The 17,995-nt window shown below is 37.7% G+C and overlaps 3 protein-coding genes across 5 annotated transcripts in view; 2 read left to right on the top strand and 1 right to left on the bottom strand.

Annotated features, from left to right (window-relative positions):
- Positions 1-20: 20 nt before the first annotated feature.
- zgc:195212 (DUF4554 domain-containing protein) lies at positions 21-7,541 on the top strand. Its single transcript, XM_067517502.1, has 13 exons — positions 21-1,171; positions 1,366-1,489; positions 2,055-2,108; positions 2,185-2,306; positions 2,558-2,641; positions 2,719-2,774; positions 3,397-3,468; positions 3,626-3,830; positions 4,531-4,654; positions 5,987-6,142; positions 6,285-6,406; positions 6,645-6,757; positions 6,938-7,541. The coding sequence occupies exons 1-13, from the start codon at positions 1,151-1,153 to the stop codon at positions 7,179-7,181; spliced, it is 1,497 nt and encodes a 498-aa protein (XP_067373603.1). The 5' UTR covers positions 21-1,150; the 3' UTR covers positions 7,182-7,541.
- Positions 7,542-7,960: 419 nt separating this feature from the next.
- On the top strand, positions 7,961-15,398 carry pola2 (polymerase (DNA directed), alpha 2). Of its 3 annotated transcripts, XM_067517499.1 has the most exons (19): positions 7,961-8,300; positions 8,553-8,734; positions 8,825-8,949; positions 9,155-9,243; positions 9,353-9,410; positions 9,604-9,713; positions 10,131-10,330; positions 10,566-10,654; positions 11,057-11,209; positions 11,572-11,634; positions 12,473-12,524; positions 13,097-13,215; positions 13,322-13,360; positions 13,532-13,605; positions 13,702-13,810; positions 14,007-14,113; positions 14,189-14,245; positions 14,331-14,457; positions 14,975-15,398. In XM_067517499.1, coding segments are annotated over exons 2-19 (1,725 nt in total). In that variant the 5' UTR covers positions 7,961-8,300; positions 8,553-8,733; the 3' UTR covers positions 15,128-15,398. The 3 variants fall into 3 exon arrangements, with proteins under 3 accessions (XP_067373600.1, XP_067373599.1, XP_067373601.1); XM_067517498.1 differs by lacking the exon at positions 8,553-8,734; XM_067517500.1 differs by lacking the exons at positions 8,553-8,734; positions 8,825-8,949.
- A 254-nt stretch (positions 15,399-15,652) lies between these two features.
- LOC137134543 (high mobility group nucleosome-binding domain-containing protein 5-like) overlaps positions 15,653-17,995 on the bottom strand; it is a 4,173-nt gene continuing 1,830 nt past the window's right edge. The window contains exons 5-8 of the mRNA XM_067519467.1: positions 17,718-17,995; positions 17,483-17,624; positions 15,874-16,755; positions 15,653-15,794 (exon numbers count right to left, since the gene is read on the bottom strand). The exon at positions 17,718-17,995 is cut by the window's right edge and continues 238 nt beyond it. Coding sequence (XP_067375568.1) covers positions 15,653-15,794; positions 15,874-16,755; positions 17,483-17,624; positions 17,718-17,995 — 1,444 coding nt within the window. The remainder of the gene's footprint in view (positions 15,795-15,873; positions 16,756-17,482; positions 17,625-17,717) is intronic.

Consider the following 17,995-nt stretch of genomic DNA (forward strand, 5'->3'; position numbering starts at 1 on the left):
TAAATCATACTTGAACATTGTGACATGGTCAGAGCTTCAGATAAAAATATTTAGTGAACCTTCAATCCTCTCGTCAGTTTATATTTGGTGCCCGTTGTCATGACAGGACATGGACAGGAGTTTTTCCTCTATCTTTATAAAAATTATTTTTTTCTTTGTGATAAAAGAAAAATTTATTTGTAATAATGAAATATTTATTTATTTATTTTTTACAATATCAAAACAAATGGTTATGCAAATATTTGCACCTAACTGTAACATAGTTGTAATCAGTGTGTTGTTTTTGTTAACAAGTATAGCTCCTCATCTGGACCTCAGATTACTGTTTAAACAGCAAATTAACAATAATACATTAAAACAAAGTCATATGATCAAATGTTGCTACATGAGGGAAACTTAATGTATAAACCAACCACCATAGACTATATCTATGACTATGTTTATGTGGATTTTAGGTTTAATGAGTTAGACTTATACCACAACCTTCCCAAATTCCAAGACAATCGGTGACACAAACTGCAATTTCTCAGGTTTCATCCTTGATAATAGGAATAATAAATGTGTCCCTTTGTAGCTAAGAAATGTTATTAATCTATTTATAAAATAACAGAAAGACATGCAGCCATAAAATCCTGCCTGATTGTAATTTTCAACACAATGTAATTTCCACAAAAATGTAAAGTCAAACACTTAATTATTTATAGACTATGTTTATTCCTTATCTCACTTACATGCAGGCTCTAAGAGGTTTACAGTGAATTGACAGATTGAGTGTAAAACAGACATGTTAGTGACAGTGACATTGGAAGGTAAAGGTTTTGAAATATTTGAATAGAATCACCCAAACCAAATAAAATAACCAAATAACCAAAAAATAAAAAATAAATGACGGGGTGCCTTCAACCACAGTCCTTTGAGAAAGACAGTAAATAAAATTACAAACCTAAATCCTGTGTTCAAATGTTTTAATCTTATGGTAATATCTTTGTATGGATGAAATGTATTCAGAGGTCTAGAATATAAATATAAATATAAATTAAATGCACTTATAGAAATAAGAGAAAGAACCAGGGGGGGAAAACACTGGGTGCTTTTTTGACAGATGTAAAAGGCCTTTATTCCATTAATCCGCTGCGTCACTACACTTAACATGTTCAGAGAACTGCAACAGGTAATTATTTAAAATTACTTTACATCAGGCTATTGTCGCTACAACCGTCGAGTTTATACGTATTGTTGTTTACAGACAAGTTAATCTCTGTTTGTAGCTACTTATGAAATACAAAATGAACACCTGGCAAACTTTTGCTAGCATCGTGTTGTTTAGCATTAGCTTGCTAAGCTAAGCTAACTGTACCGCTGCAGGTTCTGCGGTTGGTCACGGTTTTGGGGAAGCGAAGGCGAAGGCCTGGTGTTAGGACGGCGGGGGGGCTTTTGGTGCTTCTGTGGACTGAAACGGGATATTCTGATGAAAGTCTGAACTGCGCTGGTAAGCTTTAACACTTTACCATGTTATCATCTGAGCTTCTTGTCTCTGATCTATGAAAGTTAAAACCAAATGTAGCCTATTTAAAGTACACTTTTTCTGGTAGGAAAGCTATTCATTAGATTATCGCTATTGTAAATATATGTTAAATATGTTAGACAAATACCTGAAGTGGGAAAATAAAAGCAAAGCAGAGACCGTGGGTCATTATTTGCGTGCACATGAATGCAATTATATTGCTGTGTATGAATATTTCTTACTGGCAACGGCTAGTGTAATATTTAAGCACATTCAACAATTATTATCATAAAGTAAACGTTTTTATATCCATAAAAAAAATTTGAAGTAAACACATGTATATAAGACACTACATTTCATATACTTCTGACATTAAAGTGCTCTTATCAATCAAATAATGATCAGTCATTTTGTGGGACGAGTACACATTTATTTGAGCACATTTCAGCCTGTACTTATTGGAAGAAAATGAGGAAACTGAAATCAATATTAAAATCAAAATCACTGACGTGTAGATAGTGTTGTAACAGTATTTCAATTTGTGTTACAGTTGCAGCAGCAGGTCATTGGTGCACAGGGATTAAAATGAAAGAACTCAGACATGGTATGTCCATACACACAACTTGTACTCCCATCATCAGCTTTTGCTCATTTCTTCACATCTTTTTTGCTATTGTAAGTCCTCACAGATCTGAAGGTGAGCTTGTTTTCCTGTGCTGCTCACTGTCCTAAGACTGACCCAGAGGAGCTGTCTGCCTTCAGTGAGCTGTATGGTTCCCTTAGACTACTCCTGTCATTTCAGGTGCAGATCTTAGTCTTAGCATTGTTTTAAACCTCTAACTAACCTTATATTTGTGTGGCATCACTTTACTGGTCTTTCATTAGATGACATCATCAAAATGGAAATACATGTAATTACCTAAGAATTTAATTAAAACAAATGTATTTCCACAAAATCTTCATTATTAATTTATTTTCTTTCAAATGTGATTAGTGACGATCACAGTGAAGCTGTGAGTGAAATGTTATCTCTGTTCTCTTTGCACTGTACAGATAAAAGACGCAAAACTTCTCAGCCCAGAGTGGCAAGCTAATTTGGAGGCATTTCTACACACATTCAGTTTGGGTAATGCAGAGGTATGAAAAGATCTGCTTCTTTATCCACATTCCTATGCTAATGTATCTAGCAGAAAGCTAACTGTTATTTTTCACAGATAAAAATACACCTTAAATTCAAAAACAATCAGCAGACCTTCCAACAGGAATTCGGGTATGACTCCTGAAGACTCTCCCACTGTTTTATCTGTCATAACCTGGTAAACTGAAACCTTGTGTTTTTTATTACATCTACACCATTCCCCATAAAGTTGGAATAATTTTGTTTTCAGACATATTTGTCTTTTTTGCAAATGATATTTGTGGTTTACATTTCCATGTGATATGTTTAGAACAGATTGATCAATAAAGTTTTGAGAAGATTAACACTTTATCAAGAATAAATCACATTGTCACAGTCATTTCACGAGATCAAGTAAAAAATATTTTATTTCAATTTTATGGGCAACAGTATATATTATAATCTGGCAGGGGCTATATTTGTTTATTTATGCAGTTGCTATGGCTCACCCAATAATTGTTTGGGTTTGTTTAATAAAGTAATTTAAACTTTAGAAAAATTTTAATTGTAAAGTTAATATTTTCAGCACACACACAAAGAATGGGTCAGTGGCAGTAGATCAGGTTAGTATTTAATAGAGCTTGCTTTGTTTGTAGCTTTATGAGTTACAGCATCAATATTTCAGTTACAACCCGAGGGGAGGGGTGTAAAGCAGTGCATAAAATCTGGTAAAATGTTTGTTTGAAGTTTTAGCATTATGTTCATGTTCTTGCAGAGGGAAAATCAAAACTAAAGTTCCACATACAGACCAGCCATCACTAATCTTGGATGTCACCTGCAATATACAGTCAGTAATACTGTTTTTAATACTGTGTGTTTGGGGGGGGGCGGGGGCAAACGTTATTAAACCAGATGTTATCATCATGGACCAACTACATATTGCAGGAAATACCACATGATTGCTTTTGTTTTCAGAGCATGATTCTGTCTCCTTGTTTTGAAAGGCCTCCAGAGTGTGTGAAGAAAGGATGCTGGTGTCAAGGAGGACACCCTATCCTTGGAAGCAGGTTGCCACTCAGTATCCCATCACATGTCATGGCTGAGGGCCTATACGGGGACCTCAGCATCCAGTTTGTCACACTCCTGAGCCCATGTGTGCTGCAGTATCCCAATCTGGCAACTCAGCTCACTCATATACAAATATCCTTTGTTGATTTCACAGTTCTGTTTGTGTGATTTTGTGTGACAAAATCTCTTGGCAGGACAGAGTTGTGTAAAGTTTGCCATCTGGTGTTCTCAAGATTTCATCTCTGCTTTTTGTTGATGTCGTTCAGCTGGCTTCATCAGACTTTCCGTGCACACTGATATGATTTGCGGCTGAGTATGAAAGCAGAGATGAAAGCAAACACTTTCAAGGCCTATTCAGTGGTGCTCTGATAGAAAACACTGGATTCCTCCATTTGGATTGGGAATGAGACATTGCCAGCAGTAAAGGAGTTTGAGAATTTTGTGGTGTTTTAGATGAGTAGTGTTAAAGGGAGGGTTATTTCTGAACACAGCTAGTTTGTAATCAGATGTGTTTACAGCTGTTCCAAACAGCTATACACAAAGAAGTGGTGAAAAGTTGGCTGTCTTAGTTGCAGGTTTCAGTTCTGATTACATGTACTAGCTAGCTTGCTTTAGATAGTTTGGGTGAGACATACAGTTGGTAACATGGACACTATAGCAGACTGTTTAGGGTTTTAATTTACTTTACTTTGCAGCATGTCTGGGATTCATTGAGAGCAAGGATGATGATCTCAGCCATCTGGTGAAACCTCTGAGGAGAATCAGTGTTGCTCTGTTAACTCAGTTGAGGTTCATTGGGCATTTGATATAGTGTAGTTATCCTTGACTCGTATGTGTTCAGGTGTTGGTTTATAGCCCCAGTAATGTTCCAGTTACCAAGCCCTTCAATTTCTTTCAAACATTTTCTGCTCATCTGGACTGTCATGAACTAGGTCTTCATGGCCTTCACTGCTCCTCCCTTGAAGGTAGTCAACATCCACTGTTGGGAACAACACCTACAGATAGCCAGCTGTAATTTAGGCCTTGTATTGAAAGACCCTGCCATGCAGGGTATAAACTGAATCTGGAGCAGGTATGGGGGAGGTCCAGGACAATTAATTGTTTCCCTAAAAAGTTCTTTTGTAAAAAAAAAAATGGTTTAGTTTATTCTGGACTATGAGATCTGAGTTGAAAACTAACTTAAACCACCTGTGTTTACCAGGAAATGTGCTTACTGATTTGGCCTTAGGTTGTTTATAAAAACTTTAATGGGTCACAAAAAGCCCATAATTTGAGTCAGGAGGAAAACCAGGCTGAACAGTGGAAGCAGAAAAAAAGGATACAAACAAAACATAACAACAGCCTTAAAGAAACAGATAAGGCACTAAAAGCTTTTCTTTTATAACATTTGGTCTGGTCTCTATTTTCAAATCTTTCTGTGTGAATTCCATTTGTTTGCAGTGGTTTACATTCACTGCAAACACATTTTTACAAAGATAAATGTTCTCTCAGCAGATAGTTTGAGATATGGAATGAGTTTTACGGTGGGTTTGATTTTGTGTTTGAAATCAATTAAACAGCAAAATCTCTTTTTTTGTGTAGAGTGTGACTCTACAAAATATAGGTTCTGGGAAACAATAAAATGATTAAATAGGATTATCCTGCCTATGTTCAAATAGTTGGCCTTAGGTAAGAAATCCAGATAATCTACAAAATATGTTTCCACTCTAATAATAAAAAGTCATCTTTAGCTTCCCTTAATAATGATTATCTGGGAATGCAGTGCGGTATGATAAAACTAAAAATCTCATAATTACTCAGAAATTGCATGATAGGCATTTCTTTTCTAGATTACACATGGAGTCACAAGAAACCACAAAAATCACAAATCAATCAAATGGCCTATTCATTTAGAGTAGCAAGTAAAACAGACACTGAATATACTCCAGCTTCCAGGGACAATGTCCTCAGTCACACATTTGTATTAGGGGGGTTTGATCGTCTCTAGCCATGAAAGGGAAACACTTAAGTTCTTATGTTGCTATTTTATGTCAGGAAAAGGCTTATGCACCTAAATGCACTCCAGGTTTCTTTGAAATCAAACAATAATCTGCCGACCTCAAAGGTGTGTCTACAAATTCCCTAACATAGTGCTTGGTACATTCACAGCATGCAGTGATACTGCAAATCTACACAGTCAGTGTAGGCTTGCAGTATCTTTGATGTTTAAAATGGATATTACGATTAATAATAAATGTGTCCTTTAATTTTCACTACATTTATTACTTTGCAAATAAACCCTTTGACATCATCTGCAGATTTTTTGTACAGCGGGGGCATCGTTTACACAGTAATGCAAGAAAACTGGTACCTGGAGCAAAAATCATGGTTTCCCCCCATGGAACAGAGTCTCCTGCTTTTCCTCTTCCTGCAGCACAACGATCCTTTCATCTCTCAGCTCTCTGATATTATGGGTAAGAGAAAACTTCAGCATTTATTGTCACTAACAAATGGGTTAAAACTAGCCTTTCTTTAGTGATGCTGTTACATATCAACACAAGAATAGATTTATGATGCAGCTACAAAATAGCTGGGACATCTTTGAAACCTTTGCAGCCACTGAGGCCCTGATAGAGCAGCACCTGGAGGTTATTCTGAGCAACAACAAACAGGCAGTGACATCAGCTATGCAGACGGAGCTTAAGAACACATTGAAAGCCCAAAATGGCAGAAAAAGGGCAAGTCTGAGATACACACATGCTAAATAGTAAACATTTGTAAATGTTTTTTTTTTTAGAACACAAAATGAAGACAATACCATGTACTATAGAAGGCTGCTATGTTTTCCTTGTTAAAATGTTTGTAGCGTAATCTTTCAATTTTTTATTTTAATCAACAAAGTATTCACATATTAATAAATAATACAAATAATAATTATCTGTATCCCTAATGGTTTGAGGTTTGGTGTTGTTTAAGGACCAAGAGAAGCTGCACTCCGCTCTCAAGGTTATTCTAAGTTCATCCATCAGTATTGTGAGCTGCAGCAGTAACATGGACTTCAGAAATGCTTGTCTGAACAGCATGAAGGTTTGAATAAAGATTTACAATAAGTAACGAAATATTTACAGTTTAAATTAACACATCTTGTATTTTAGACTAAAGATTTGATAATGACACCAGTGCTAATGCAAGCAGGTTATTGTTAAGACTTTCATATAGAAAGACATGCGTACATGTTGATTGTGTGACGATAGTCACATACATATGCGATGTGGTTGTCAGGCGCATGACACTCATGAACTCTCGGCCTCCCTCTGTGAATCCCTGAAAAGGGTGACGTCATGGAAATTTAAACCCAAGGCAAAGTGCTACTCTGCTCAAGTGAGTTGGTTGTTACCTACCAGTTCTAACAGCACTACTTTGGCCTTTATGCAGAAGATGTACCGAAATGTTACACTTTATTGCTTCCACAGATGGATGAACATCCTGAGAGTGATGAGCACACAAGAATAGAAATCTGACATTGGGTGTGTTTGTCATAAGGGGGATTTTCTCAGTTTGAAGTCTGTAGAAGCTGGTTTGCATACCTTGGTAAAAGTTTAAAGTTGGGTAGTGATGCATTTTGTACAACAGTGACAGAAAGAGCAACTTAATTTTCAATTTAAAAATAAATAATAGTTTCCATGTTTTGTGAGAGCATAGTTTAAAATATATACTTACTATAGGGCTGCAACTAGACATTATCTTTCATTCATTAATCTGCAGATTATTATTTTTTTGATTAACTTTATGGTCTTTAAAGCATCAGTATCCTAAGGAACCATATGGTGTTAATACAGTAATTTTCCTGCTTTGTGGGTAAACATTATTTCTCCTGGAAAAATGAATAAAGATATTTTCAAAGTCGACTGCTCAATTAATTGACTTCTATATTAAACAGAATTTCTTATCTGCCATAATCCTTAGTGGATTTTAGTCCCCAATTGTGTACATTGAAGTAAACATAAAACTTGAACGTGTCACCAATTAAGTAAACATTTAGGAAGAACTTAATTGAACTTTCTAAAGTTACTCGTATTGACAGAAAAGAAGTAAGAACATGAAACAAAGAATAAAAGGAAGTAAAAATAAGAGCTGTACAAGTGTATAGACTTTTCTCTTTTGAGTAGTCTCGCGTGTCCACCATATGCATCCTCATGCAGGTGGCGGTAATAAACATTTAATCATTAATCGGTCAACCACCAGAAACCCAGAAGAAGAAGAAGAAGAACATCCGTTTGGTTTTGTTTTGGAAGGTGACGTAAAATCCGGCCGCCAACGGGGATAGCACTTTTTCGCGGTAAAATGAAATGTATGTCTGCTGATGATCAGCTTCGTTTCGATTTGTGATATCTTGGTCCAAGAGTTATCTTAATGCTGTAGCAAATATTTAGGCAGAAAAGAAAGATCATCGGGATTATTATACACCTGGAGAAACGGAGCATTGGTGCTTGTGAGGTTTGCCCTTCTCCACACTAACATAACGAGTAAATACTACGCGTAACCCCATGGCGCTGTTAACTACGGAAAAACTAAAATCTGAGCTGGACGTTTTCGGCGTACCCTGTCAAGATGATTCTGTTCTCGACAAGAGTAAGTGACCGACACTTTAGTTACCCACCTGGTGGTTCTCATCGAAGCCAACACAACACGATGCAACGTTTGTACCGCTACGCTTTCACAGGGTTTACTGAAAATGTCATCTGCTATTATGTAGCGATTGTCATTCAGTTATTTGTAGTTTGTGTTTTGAAGTGGCTTTCATATGAGCCTTACACAGCTTTCTTGACCTTTGTACTGCAGTTGTTTTGTATGCATTTTGTCTTTTTTATTTATTTCCTTTAGTTCCTGAGATCAAAATAGAAAATGTGACATTTGGCCCACTTTGAAATGGAAATGGATCACAATTAGTGTGCTGTCTATTACAAAGGAATACTGTTGTTCAGTGCGGATGTTAAACAGAAAAGGTCGCATCTCTGTTTCATGTAACTGGCTATTGCATTTAAAACAGCTCTCATTTTGCTAAAGTAAGTAAGTTGTTTTTGAGAACTTGCCATAAGCATCAGCTGCTTCAGTTACCCTTACCTGCTCTCTTTCCTTTCTGTTTTTTCTCTCAGTGGTGGAGCAGTGTATTTGTAACAGGATGCAGGCAGATGAAATGGTGGGGGAGTGGGTGGCCTATAGCACCACAAAAGATGGATTAAAGCTCACCATTGACACACTGGAGAAATTTGAACATGAGGTAACAGGCTCATAATGGCTCTTATAACTCGTAGTAGTTGTGATTTTAACTTTTTGTACAAGTAGGTCTTGTATAAAAGTAGTCTGCCATTGGTGAGAGACACTGAAGTAGTTACATCAAAAACTAATTCCAGTTAATCCACTGTTGTGCTGTAGAACAGGAAGGCTGCAATTGGCTGTAATTGCTCTGTTTATTTTCCTTGTAGGTGTTAAACAAGAGGAATAAATCCAAGCAGAGCTGCAGAAAAGAAGACTCCCACAACAGAACTAGAGACATCCACACATTACAGGACTTGTATCCTTCACATAAAATCACATAACAAAAACTGCCCAGCTGTTTCTGCTTCTGTTGTCTGTGATGAGTGTATGTTGTTGTGTGAAAGTCCTTGATATAATTTGTTAAGAATCAAAGCTGAGGAAGAGGAGGAAAATCTACTAGATTGCTACTCTACTCCTGCAAAGGTAAGTTTTGACTTTAGAGTTGATTGAAAACAGTAGAAACTTTAATCTCACAGACAAAGTTGCTTTTTGGTTAGGTCTGTACTTTCAGAGACTCAGTAAATCATTTACTAGCTGGACCTACAGTGATTTGAAAAAAGAAATCTTGCTCACATTGTGTCCTGAGGTCTAAACATGTTAATTTGTGTCTCTGCAGGTCTCTCAGAAACGAGCCCTGACTACTCCAGAACATCCTCATTCTAAAAGAAGTGCACTTCTAAAGACCAGCCCTGGCCTGCTGCTTTCTCCTGCCAGTTTCTCTCCCAGGTACTCAAGAGTCCACAGTACTCACAAACATGAAGTCAAATGGTGCTTTCTGAAAAATCTTTACTGTTAAGTCTCAACTCATCAGTGAACTCTGTAACCATATGCCTTGTAGTAGAGATCTTGAGTGTTAACATGGTTATTCTTAATTGGTCTTCTTTTTGTTAAAATGAGATTAACCTTTTGTATAGTAGTAAACTTTTTATGATATGCCATTTAGTAGAACAGATACATGATAAAATCATGAACAGCATAGTAATGATGAAAGACAAAAAAAATGCAAGGCAAACCTTTCAACTATACTTGAGCTTTTGGTTCAGATTGGTTTGTAATTTTACTTTTATTGTATTTTAATTTTCTTTGAAAACGTCACATACCCTGTACTGTGCTGTGACCTGACTCTGGCTTTCTCTCCTGCAGCGCAACCCCCTCACAGAAGTACAGTCAACGAGGAGGCAAAGGAGAGGTGGTAGTTACATTTGGGGCTGTGCAAGGCACACGCTGGGTCGGCAGGAAGACTCCAGGCGCAGGCATCCAGCTGGAGCTGCTGGAAGAACCTGAAGACTCTCTCCGCTGCAGCTACAAGTACATGTTTCAGCGGCTGCGTGATGTTCGAAATGGTAGGTGGCTGTACAAATTCATTTATAGTCTTTAGTCTCACACACCTTGCCATATAGCACAAGGCTGACATGTAATGTTATAAAAAAAATTATGCTCCATTATTGTATTGGGTTGAAAAAAGACATTAAAAGCTAATGACTGCCCGATCAGAAAAATTTAGACAATATAAGTCACTGTAAATTAACTTTTTGTGACTGAGCCATGTAATACAGATTTTTAATTGCGCTTTCCCAGTTTTGACAGAGAAGATTGAGGAGCTGGGTGAGAGCCTCAGGTCTCACTTCAACATTGAAGAGTTCTCCCCTGTTTCTCTACCAGCTCAGGTACAAAGGTCTTTTATAGTAGAACATAAATATATACTAGAAAAGCCCTTTGATCCTCAAATGTTTTTAAATAGATACAGTATGTATGTGAATGTACAGTTATGAGAAGATTTTGCAGTTTTCAGTAATGTTGGTGGATAAAGAGCTGAACTTGGTACATTGGAATGACGCGTCAGTTCATTTGAACTTTAATTAGTTGTTGTCGAAATACATACTTGGTACGTAGATACATACTAAGTATATAGATAAAACATGCTTGCCATATCTCTTTATTATTTAGAGTAAGTAGGCTGTTTTTGTGTACTCTCCATCTGTGTTTAGTTTACTAAAATTAGCTGGAGTTGATTGTTGTATGTAATAATGCTCAGTTTGGTGTGTGTGTATATCTCTCTCCACATGTAGGACAAAATAACAGTGCTTGGGCAGGTGTGCTGTGACAGTAATGGAAAACTCAACGTGCAGTCGGTTCTATTGGAGACAGGACCAGAGCAAGGTGGTCAGCAAGTACCCGTTGATCTATCCGAGCTCAAAGAATACTCCCTGTTTCCTGGTCAGGTAAGCAGATGGAAACTTTTCGTCTTTAAATTGTAAAATCAGAGGTCTGTTGCTCCTTCAAGGATCACATTTAACTATACAGCCAACCGCCAATTTTACTGTAATTAATCACACACTAGGTGGTGGACTCTCCTTTGCCTCTGCACTGAAGTTTGTGTGCAGCAGGTTACATGGCCACCAAGATTAACAGAGCATGCCAAGGACCTGGGCAGGAGACTCACCCAGTGTCTGACCGAGAACTCTGACAAATTACTACAGTATACATCAATAAATAACCACCTGCCTGTAGTGTCAGACATTACGCAGGAAGTGTTTATTGTGAAATATACATTTGTGCATTCTTTTATGTCTTCTTTTGACAGGTAGTAGTGATGGAGGGGATGAACACAACAGGAAGAAAACTGATGGCATCCAAGCTCTATGAGGTCAGCTATAAGTTTGCAGTATTTCAGGGGGCTAAGAAATTAAGAGCCAAAGTAAAGCAATGTTTAATTTAAATATTGTTTAAGAATATACAAGACGTGTACAACCAATTATGAATGTGATTTGGTCATGATGACTGGTTGGACCTAGTTGGTGCCCTTCTGGCCTAGTCAGTGCTGACAGTTGACAGACACGATCGTTAATTGTATACTGTGTAAAGATTCTAGTCTTAAGACTAAGACACAGTCAGGGCCAGTCATTCTCACGAAGAGCTTTTTAAACATGCTTAATATTTACAACAGGTATCGATAACTTATGACATCACAACGGAGGCAGAGCTGTAATTACAGCTAATACAGCTGTACCTGAACGTAGCGTAGTTTTATAGTTATTTTACATTTCCCTCTGTAGGCTCTGTAGTCCATGCTGTCCCTGCCTTTACGTTCATTGTTTTGCTGTTTTTTATTTTTGCTTTTCGTTTGTCTTTTTTGTTTTTCTTTTACGCATAAATTCTACAATTCTAAAGTCAAGGTTGCCATTATATTTGTATTGGCTCAAGAACACACAATTTCCACTCTTGTGGCATTTGGGGGTGTATCTATCTCCAGGAAATCCTTTCATTCCCAAACAGTTGTTAAGTGTATCACCCAAAGTTTACACAGGGGACAGGTGTATTGTGCTTCCAGACTATCAGTCTAGAAATCTGTTATAGTTTGTGAAAACTGTCTTTGTCCATCTTTTCTAGTCTTCAGGTGTGTCCCCAGTTTAAGCCATTTAGAGGACCTTAATATCAAATCTGAATGTGTGTCATCTTTAATAATACTTGTCTTTTTATTCCAGGGAGTTCCTCTTCCCTTGTACAATTCTGAAATTAAAATGGAGATGGATGAAGGTGAGGAATAAGGGATTAATTATGGTTTTGGTAAATCACCTTCCTAACTTAACTGTGACCTGGTATCTGGTGTCCATCTGTATCCCTTTCTGTAAATCTACTGCTTAAAATAGTTTATATACATATATGTACAAGATTACTGCTGCAAAATAAAGCATGTCTGTTCAGTCTCTATAGCCTCTTTCACACATGCACTACAATCCTGAAATTCTCTGGACTTTGTCCATTGGAGTGTATGTGAGAACACAAATGTCTTAGTGAGACGCTCCTGAAATGATCTGGAATTCATCCTGTGAGCCTCCTAGAACAGTGTCTATATTATGTGTGTGACACCTAGCCTGCAGCATTTACCTCTGTCCCAAATTGTCGAGAGGATTTAAAGAGAGTTTACTAAGTTTCTATCACTTGACTATTACGGCTCCAATGTGCTATAAGCGTTGTTTCCAACAGCGTACATTTTCTATCATGTCGTGCAGGAAGTTTCTGACTCATGTGAAGTCTCAAGCTCAAGTTTTACTTGTTTGTCTCTTTTGCATCAATAACCACACATTCCTACTCTCTTGTGATTACAGAGCCAGTGAATGTACTCGTGGCATGTGGACCATACACCCCTTCTGACAGTCTGACATTTGACCCACTGCTGGACTTAATCAGTGTCATTGTCAGGGATCGTCCTGATGTCTGCCTGCTGGTATAGTTATTGCTCATTCATTATCTGTAGTTCTTCAACCCACACACAGTCAGAAATATCGCAGTCAGTAATTTTCTTCTTTTTCTTTTTTTTTTTCCTCCTCCAGCTGGGACCTTTTGTGGATTCCAAACATGAACAAATTGAGGTGGCTCTAATGGTGCACAAGTTCAGACTGTGCCTCCATCCCAGAAAAAATATTAAAATTTTTATATGTGGCATTGTGAATTTCTTTTTAACCACTGTATTCATTGCTTGTGTCCAGCCCACCGAGCCACGTTGATCCTGAAATTATCATTGTCTCCCATTTATCTAACAGAAAGCTCAGGTGACTGAGACATTTGAAGCCATTTTCTCAAGATGTATTGAAAGTATTGTGAATGGCACCAAAAGGTAGGTCTCATTCTCCCCTGAACTCTGACCCTGATATCTTTAATGTGGCCTTATCAAAAACCATTTAATAAAGTCACATGTTGGTTTTTTATCTAGTGTGGACTGTCGCCTGGTATTTGTGCCCTCCCAGAGAGACATCAACCACCATTTCATCTACCCACAGCCTCCCTTCACCCTGTCCAACCTGAGCAAGGATCAGGCCCAGGTCTCACAAACACACCCACACACACAAACACACACACACACAGCCTAATTGTAAATCTAAATAGTAAAGTCAGATTTCATGTTTCAGTTGTGCGTGACTTCAGTCAGCACATTTTCACATAGGTGATGAACAAGATTCAAGCTGAGAAACTCGTACATTATGATCAGAGTCAAATATTTACCCTTATATTCTACAGCGTGTCACCCTGGTCCCTGACCCCTGCACACTGCTGATCAGCGGTGTGACATTTGGCTTGACATCCACTGACATCTTGTTCCACATGGGAGCAGAAGAGATCAGCTGGTGAGAAAGACTGCACTTGTATTTATCTCAATAATGCAGAATACGTTAGTGATTTTATTCAACGTTGTGTTGCAGTGGTGCTGGGACAGACCGATTCTCGCGTATCCTGAAACACTTGCTCACCCAGCGGAGGTAGGAGACCTAAACAGGTTCATTTGTTCTTTGCATTTTTGAAAGTGGACATTTAAGACTCCTGTGTGTCTTTTGCCACTTTCAGCTACTACCCCCTGTACCCCCCTGCAGAGGAGGTTAACATGGATTACGAAAAGTTTCAGACATTTGGTCAGATGTCACTCACCCCTGATGTTCTCATCATTCCATCTGAGCTGCGCTATTTTATAAAGGTACAGACCTCCCATACAGAAACATGTGGTCAACGTTTTTTAAGTATTCATTGAGAGGAAGTGCAAAAAAGAAAGAAACAAACATTCTTAGATGTTTTAATTATGCAAAAAGTTAGCTTTTAACAAAGAATTGTGACCTATTGATCAGTCTTAATCTTTTCATGAAAGAGGAATAAATATATATATATTTTGAGATATTCTCTTTGATGTAGAGGTTGCAAAGTGTCCTGTGATATAAACTCAGAGCATCACTGGCTGCAGTGCTGAGATTTTCCCTTTTGAGTTTTTTCCAATCAGTTGACAGAGGCCTAAGCATCTGCATTCAAAAGGGTATCAGTGAGACACCACAGTATTTGAAGTTTCAGGTGTTATTGTTTTTTCAGAAGTGTGTACTATAGAGTTATCTTTATTATAACATCATGATACTGCTTCTGAAAAGTCTAAAAACAGAGGCCTATTTATCATTGGTTACTTATTTAAATATGCCTGTTTAAAACTTCCTCTCTTTCATCCTCAGGACGTAGCTGGGTGTGTTTGTGTCAATCCAGGACGTCTGACAAAAGGCCAGGTGGGTGGGACCTACAGCAGGCTGCTCATTCAGCACAGCTCTGCATCAGAGGATGGCAAGAGAGTGAGCCCCTGTTTGGCTGCTCAAGTGGTGAAAATCTAAAAGGTGTAAAGATTAGCAGACCTAACTGGGACCTGTTTGCCAGCAGCTTTAATAGCTGAACTCTGCAGGCACACTCGTGTAAAATATGTAAAAACAAAAACACTCATCACTGTAATGGTAAAACCATCTTGCTCATTGTCTTATTTTTATATGACAGACTGTCATATGATTTACCCAGGTACAGCAACAATATTATTTTTCCAATAAATTATTGTACAATATCAAATGTTTAATGACATCTTCAGTCATAAAAGTGGTCAAACTCATCAGAGTCACTTTCGTGGTCTGTCTTTCTTGATCTGTCCGCCACTTGAAAGATTTTCATGCTTTCACAGATTGCTGTAAAAAATGTTTTATATATATTTTAGTCAACATTCTCTACAAAACTTTTTTTTTTTTTAATGTGACCATACCTTTGCGTTTCTCTACACTGTTTAGGTCTTTTTCTCTGAAAATATTTAAAATAAAAAATATGAGAAGCAGATTTTTAAAATAAGCTTTATAATGCCAAAGTAAAAACCTTACTCACTCTGTCTTTTTTTCTTCTTGAGGCGCAAGGAGACTCTCTATATCATCCTCATTGAAGTCATTTGAGTCACTGTCCTCAGAAGATCGTGTTACACTCCCCCTTTTCTCTTTCTCAGGAGTAAAATGCATCTTAGTATATCTAAAACAAATTACATATAGTTCAGGTGTTGTTATTTGCAGGAAATTAAAAAATAAATAAATATATTTCATCATCTTACCTGTTTTCCTTTGATAAAATGATACTGTGATCTGAATCGCTTTCCTCTGGTTTTCCTGCTTTGTCTCCCCTCTGCTCCTCCTCACCCTCGCCATCTTCCTCCTCATCTGTCCCGTCTTCATCCTCAGTTTTTTTTGGATCTTTTTCAATCTCATCTTCGTCCACCTCTTCCTGAGAAGAGGCAGAACTCTCACAGTTTTCATTCATCATGATGTCTTTATCCTCATGCTCCTCTGCAACCTCATCCTCTTCTTCTGTGTCTTCTTCCTTCAATGTATTCTTTCTAACAGAAACATCCGTGTCTTCCTCCTCTTCTTTTTCTTCCTGCACTTCCTCACTCAGGCTATTCTCTTTTTCTTCATTATCATCACCCTCCTCCTCCGCATTGTCTTCCTCCAGCTTTCCATCTGCCTGGCTATTCTCTTCTTTTTTTGCATTATCCTGTTCACCATCTTCATCTTCCTGATGTTTTTCATGCCCCTTCTCTTCCTCCTTGTCATCTGCACTGCTTTGCTCAGAGCTGCTAGTGTCCTGCTTTTTTTTAATTTCATTTCTGCCTCCCTTTTCAGACTCTGTAGTATTACCTTTTGACCTCTCTGTACCGCTGTCTGATTTGTTGTCAGCACTTTGATTTCCTACATTTTTAGTTTTGGGTTCCTCAGAGAGACGCTGACTCTCCTCAGTCTGACTTTCAGAGTAGTCTTTTTTACCCCTGGTTCCTTCCTTCGCTATCATTTCCATTCTGTGTGATTCTTTGCCTTGTCCCCAACTTCTTCTTGTCTTCTTAATTCTACCTGTGCTGCATCCCTCTGATAAGGTGTCAGTTTCTGAGCTTTGGACTGCAACTGATGCAATGATAAAGGCAGTGGAAGTCATAGATGACCTGTGTAAGGTATGAAGAAAAAAATATGATTGCATTGAAATGGCATTTAGGTGAAGCAAACTTAACCCTAAAGATACACACTCAGCTAGTACAAATGTTCTTTCATCGTCAGAAATAACAAAAATGATCAGGAGTGTATATAAAAAAGGTAACAGTAAAATATTTAGAACTTTGCATATCCTTGATAAATAAAGTATTAATTTAATTGCTGAAGAAGCGATATACTTTATAGCTATATATCCATTTAATAATATGCTGATGAAAAAAAATCTCTTTTGCAATAGGATGCAAACTGTATGTAAAATCTCATTCTGTTTAGTATAAAGCAGCATTGCCAGGACATCAGTGTATTTTCAAAGAGTTCTTTATAACCTTTCTGCTTCTTTAAAACCTTTGCTTTTTATTAATGTAAAATAAAAAGATGACAGGATGGTTCACTTCTTAAACTTAAATTTTCAAACATGTTAATCTATAAAGAAAACAACAGTCATTAAACTGTTTTTCTACAGTAGGATCTATGCAACATGCGGGAAGGGATTACAGATGTACATTATGTAGGTTATACCAATATGTAGGTTATTGAAATGGGTTGGATACTAATGACAACAGATTGTTTTTCTGGTATGTACACTGGAAGAAGAGAACATTGAAATACAGTATGTACAAATTTGTTGCACCACATACAAGGCAAAATATACTGAAAGTACTGTATACTTAGTTTACTTACACCTGAGAGTGCCTTTCTTTTTCTGATGAAATACACCGGGATCTTCCTCTCTTCTCCCTCTCTGTTCTCTTCTCTCTGATCCCCTGACTGGAATCACGGCGAGTATCAATGCTCTCTGTACCACTCTCACTAGACAGACGAACTACATGCAGTACACAAAAAGACAAGTTCGGATATATTTGCAAAAAAATGACAAAATGATATAATTTCTTGTTGTCATACTTTCTCTCCCCACCTGGTTTAACATCCAGCTCCTGAGACAAATGACTGCTCCTGCTTCCACCTCTCCTGCTCTTTGTGTTTGGTGCTCTACTTGTCCCACCTTCCTGTTCTACATCCTGTGAAACTCTTGACTCAGGCAGAGGCTCCTCAATGTAAAGCTGTCCCCAAAGTGCCTCAGAGCATGACGGAAGTCCAGTTACACATGTAGTACAGGAGCAGGGGCAGTCAGTCTGCAGGGAAGCACAGCTACGTGCATCCTGCCTGGGCCAGAGGTGATGATGACCTGTTGTG

This window comes from Channa argus, chromosome 10 (assembly GCF_033026475.1).
Source record: "Channa argus isolate prfri chromosome 10, Channa argus male v1.0, whole genome shotgun sequence".
NCBI lineage: Eukaryota > Metazoa > Chordata > Actinopteri > Anabantiformes > Channidae > Channa > Channa argus.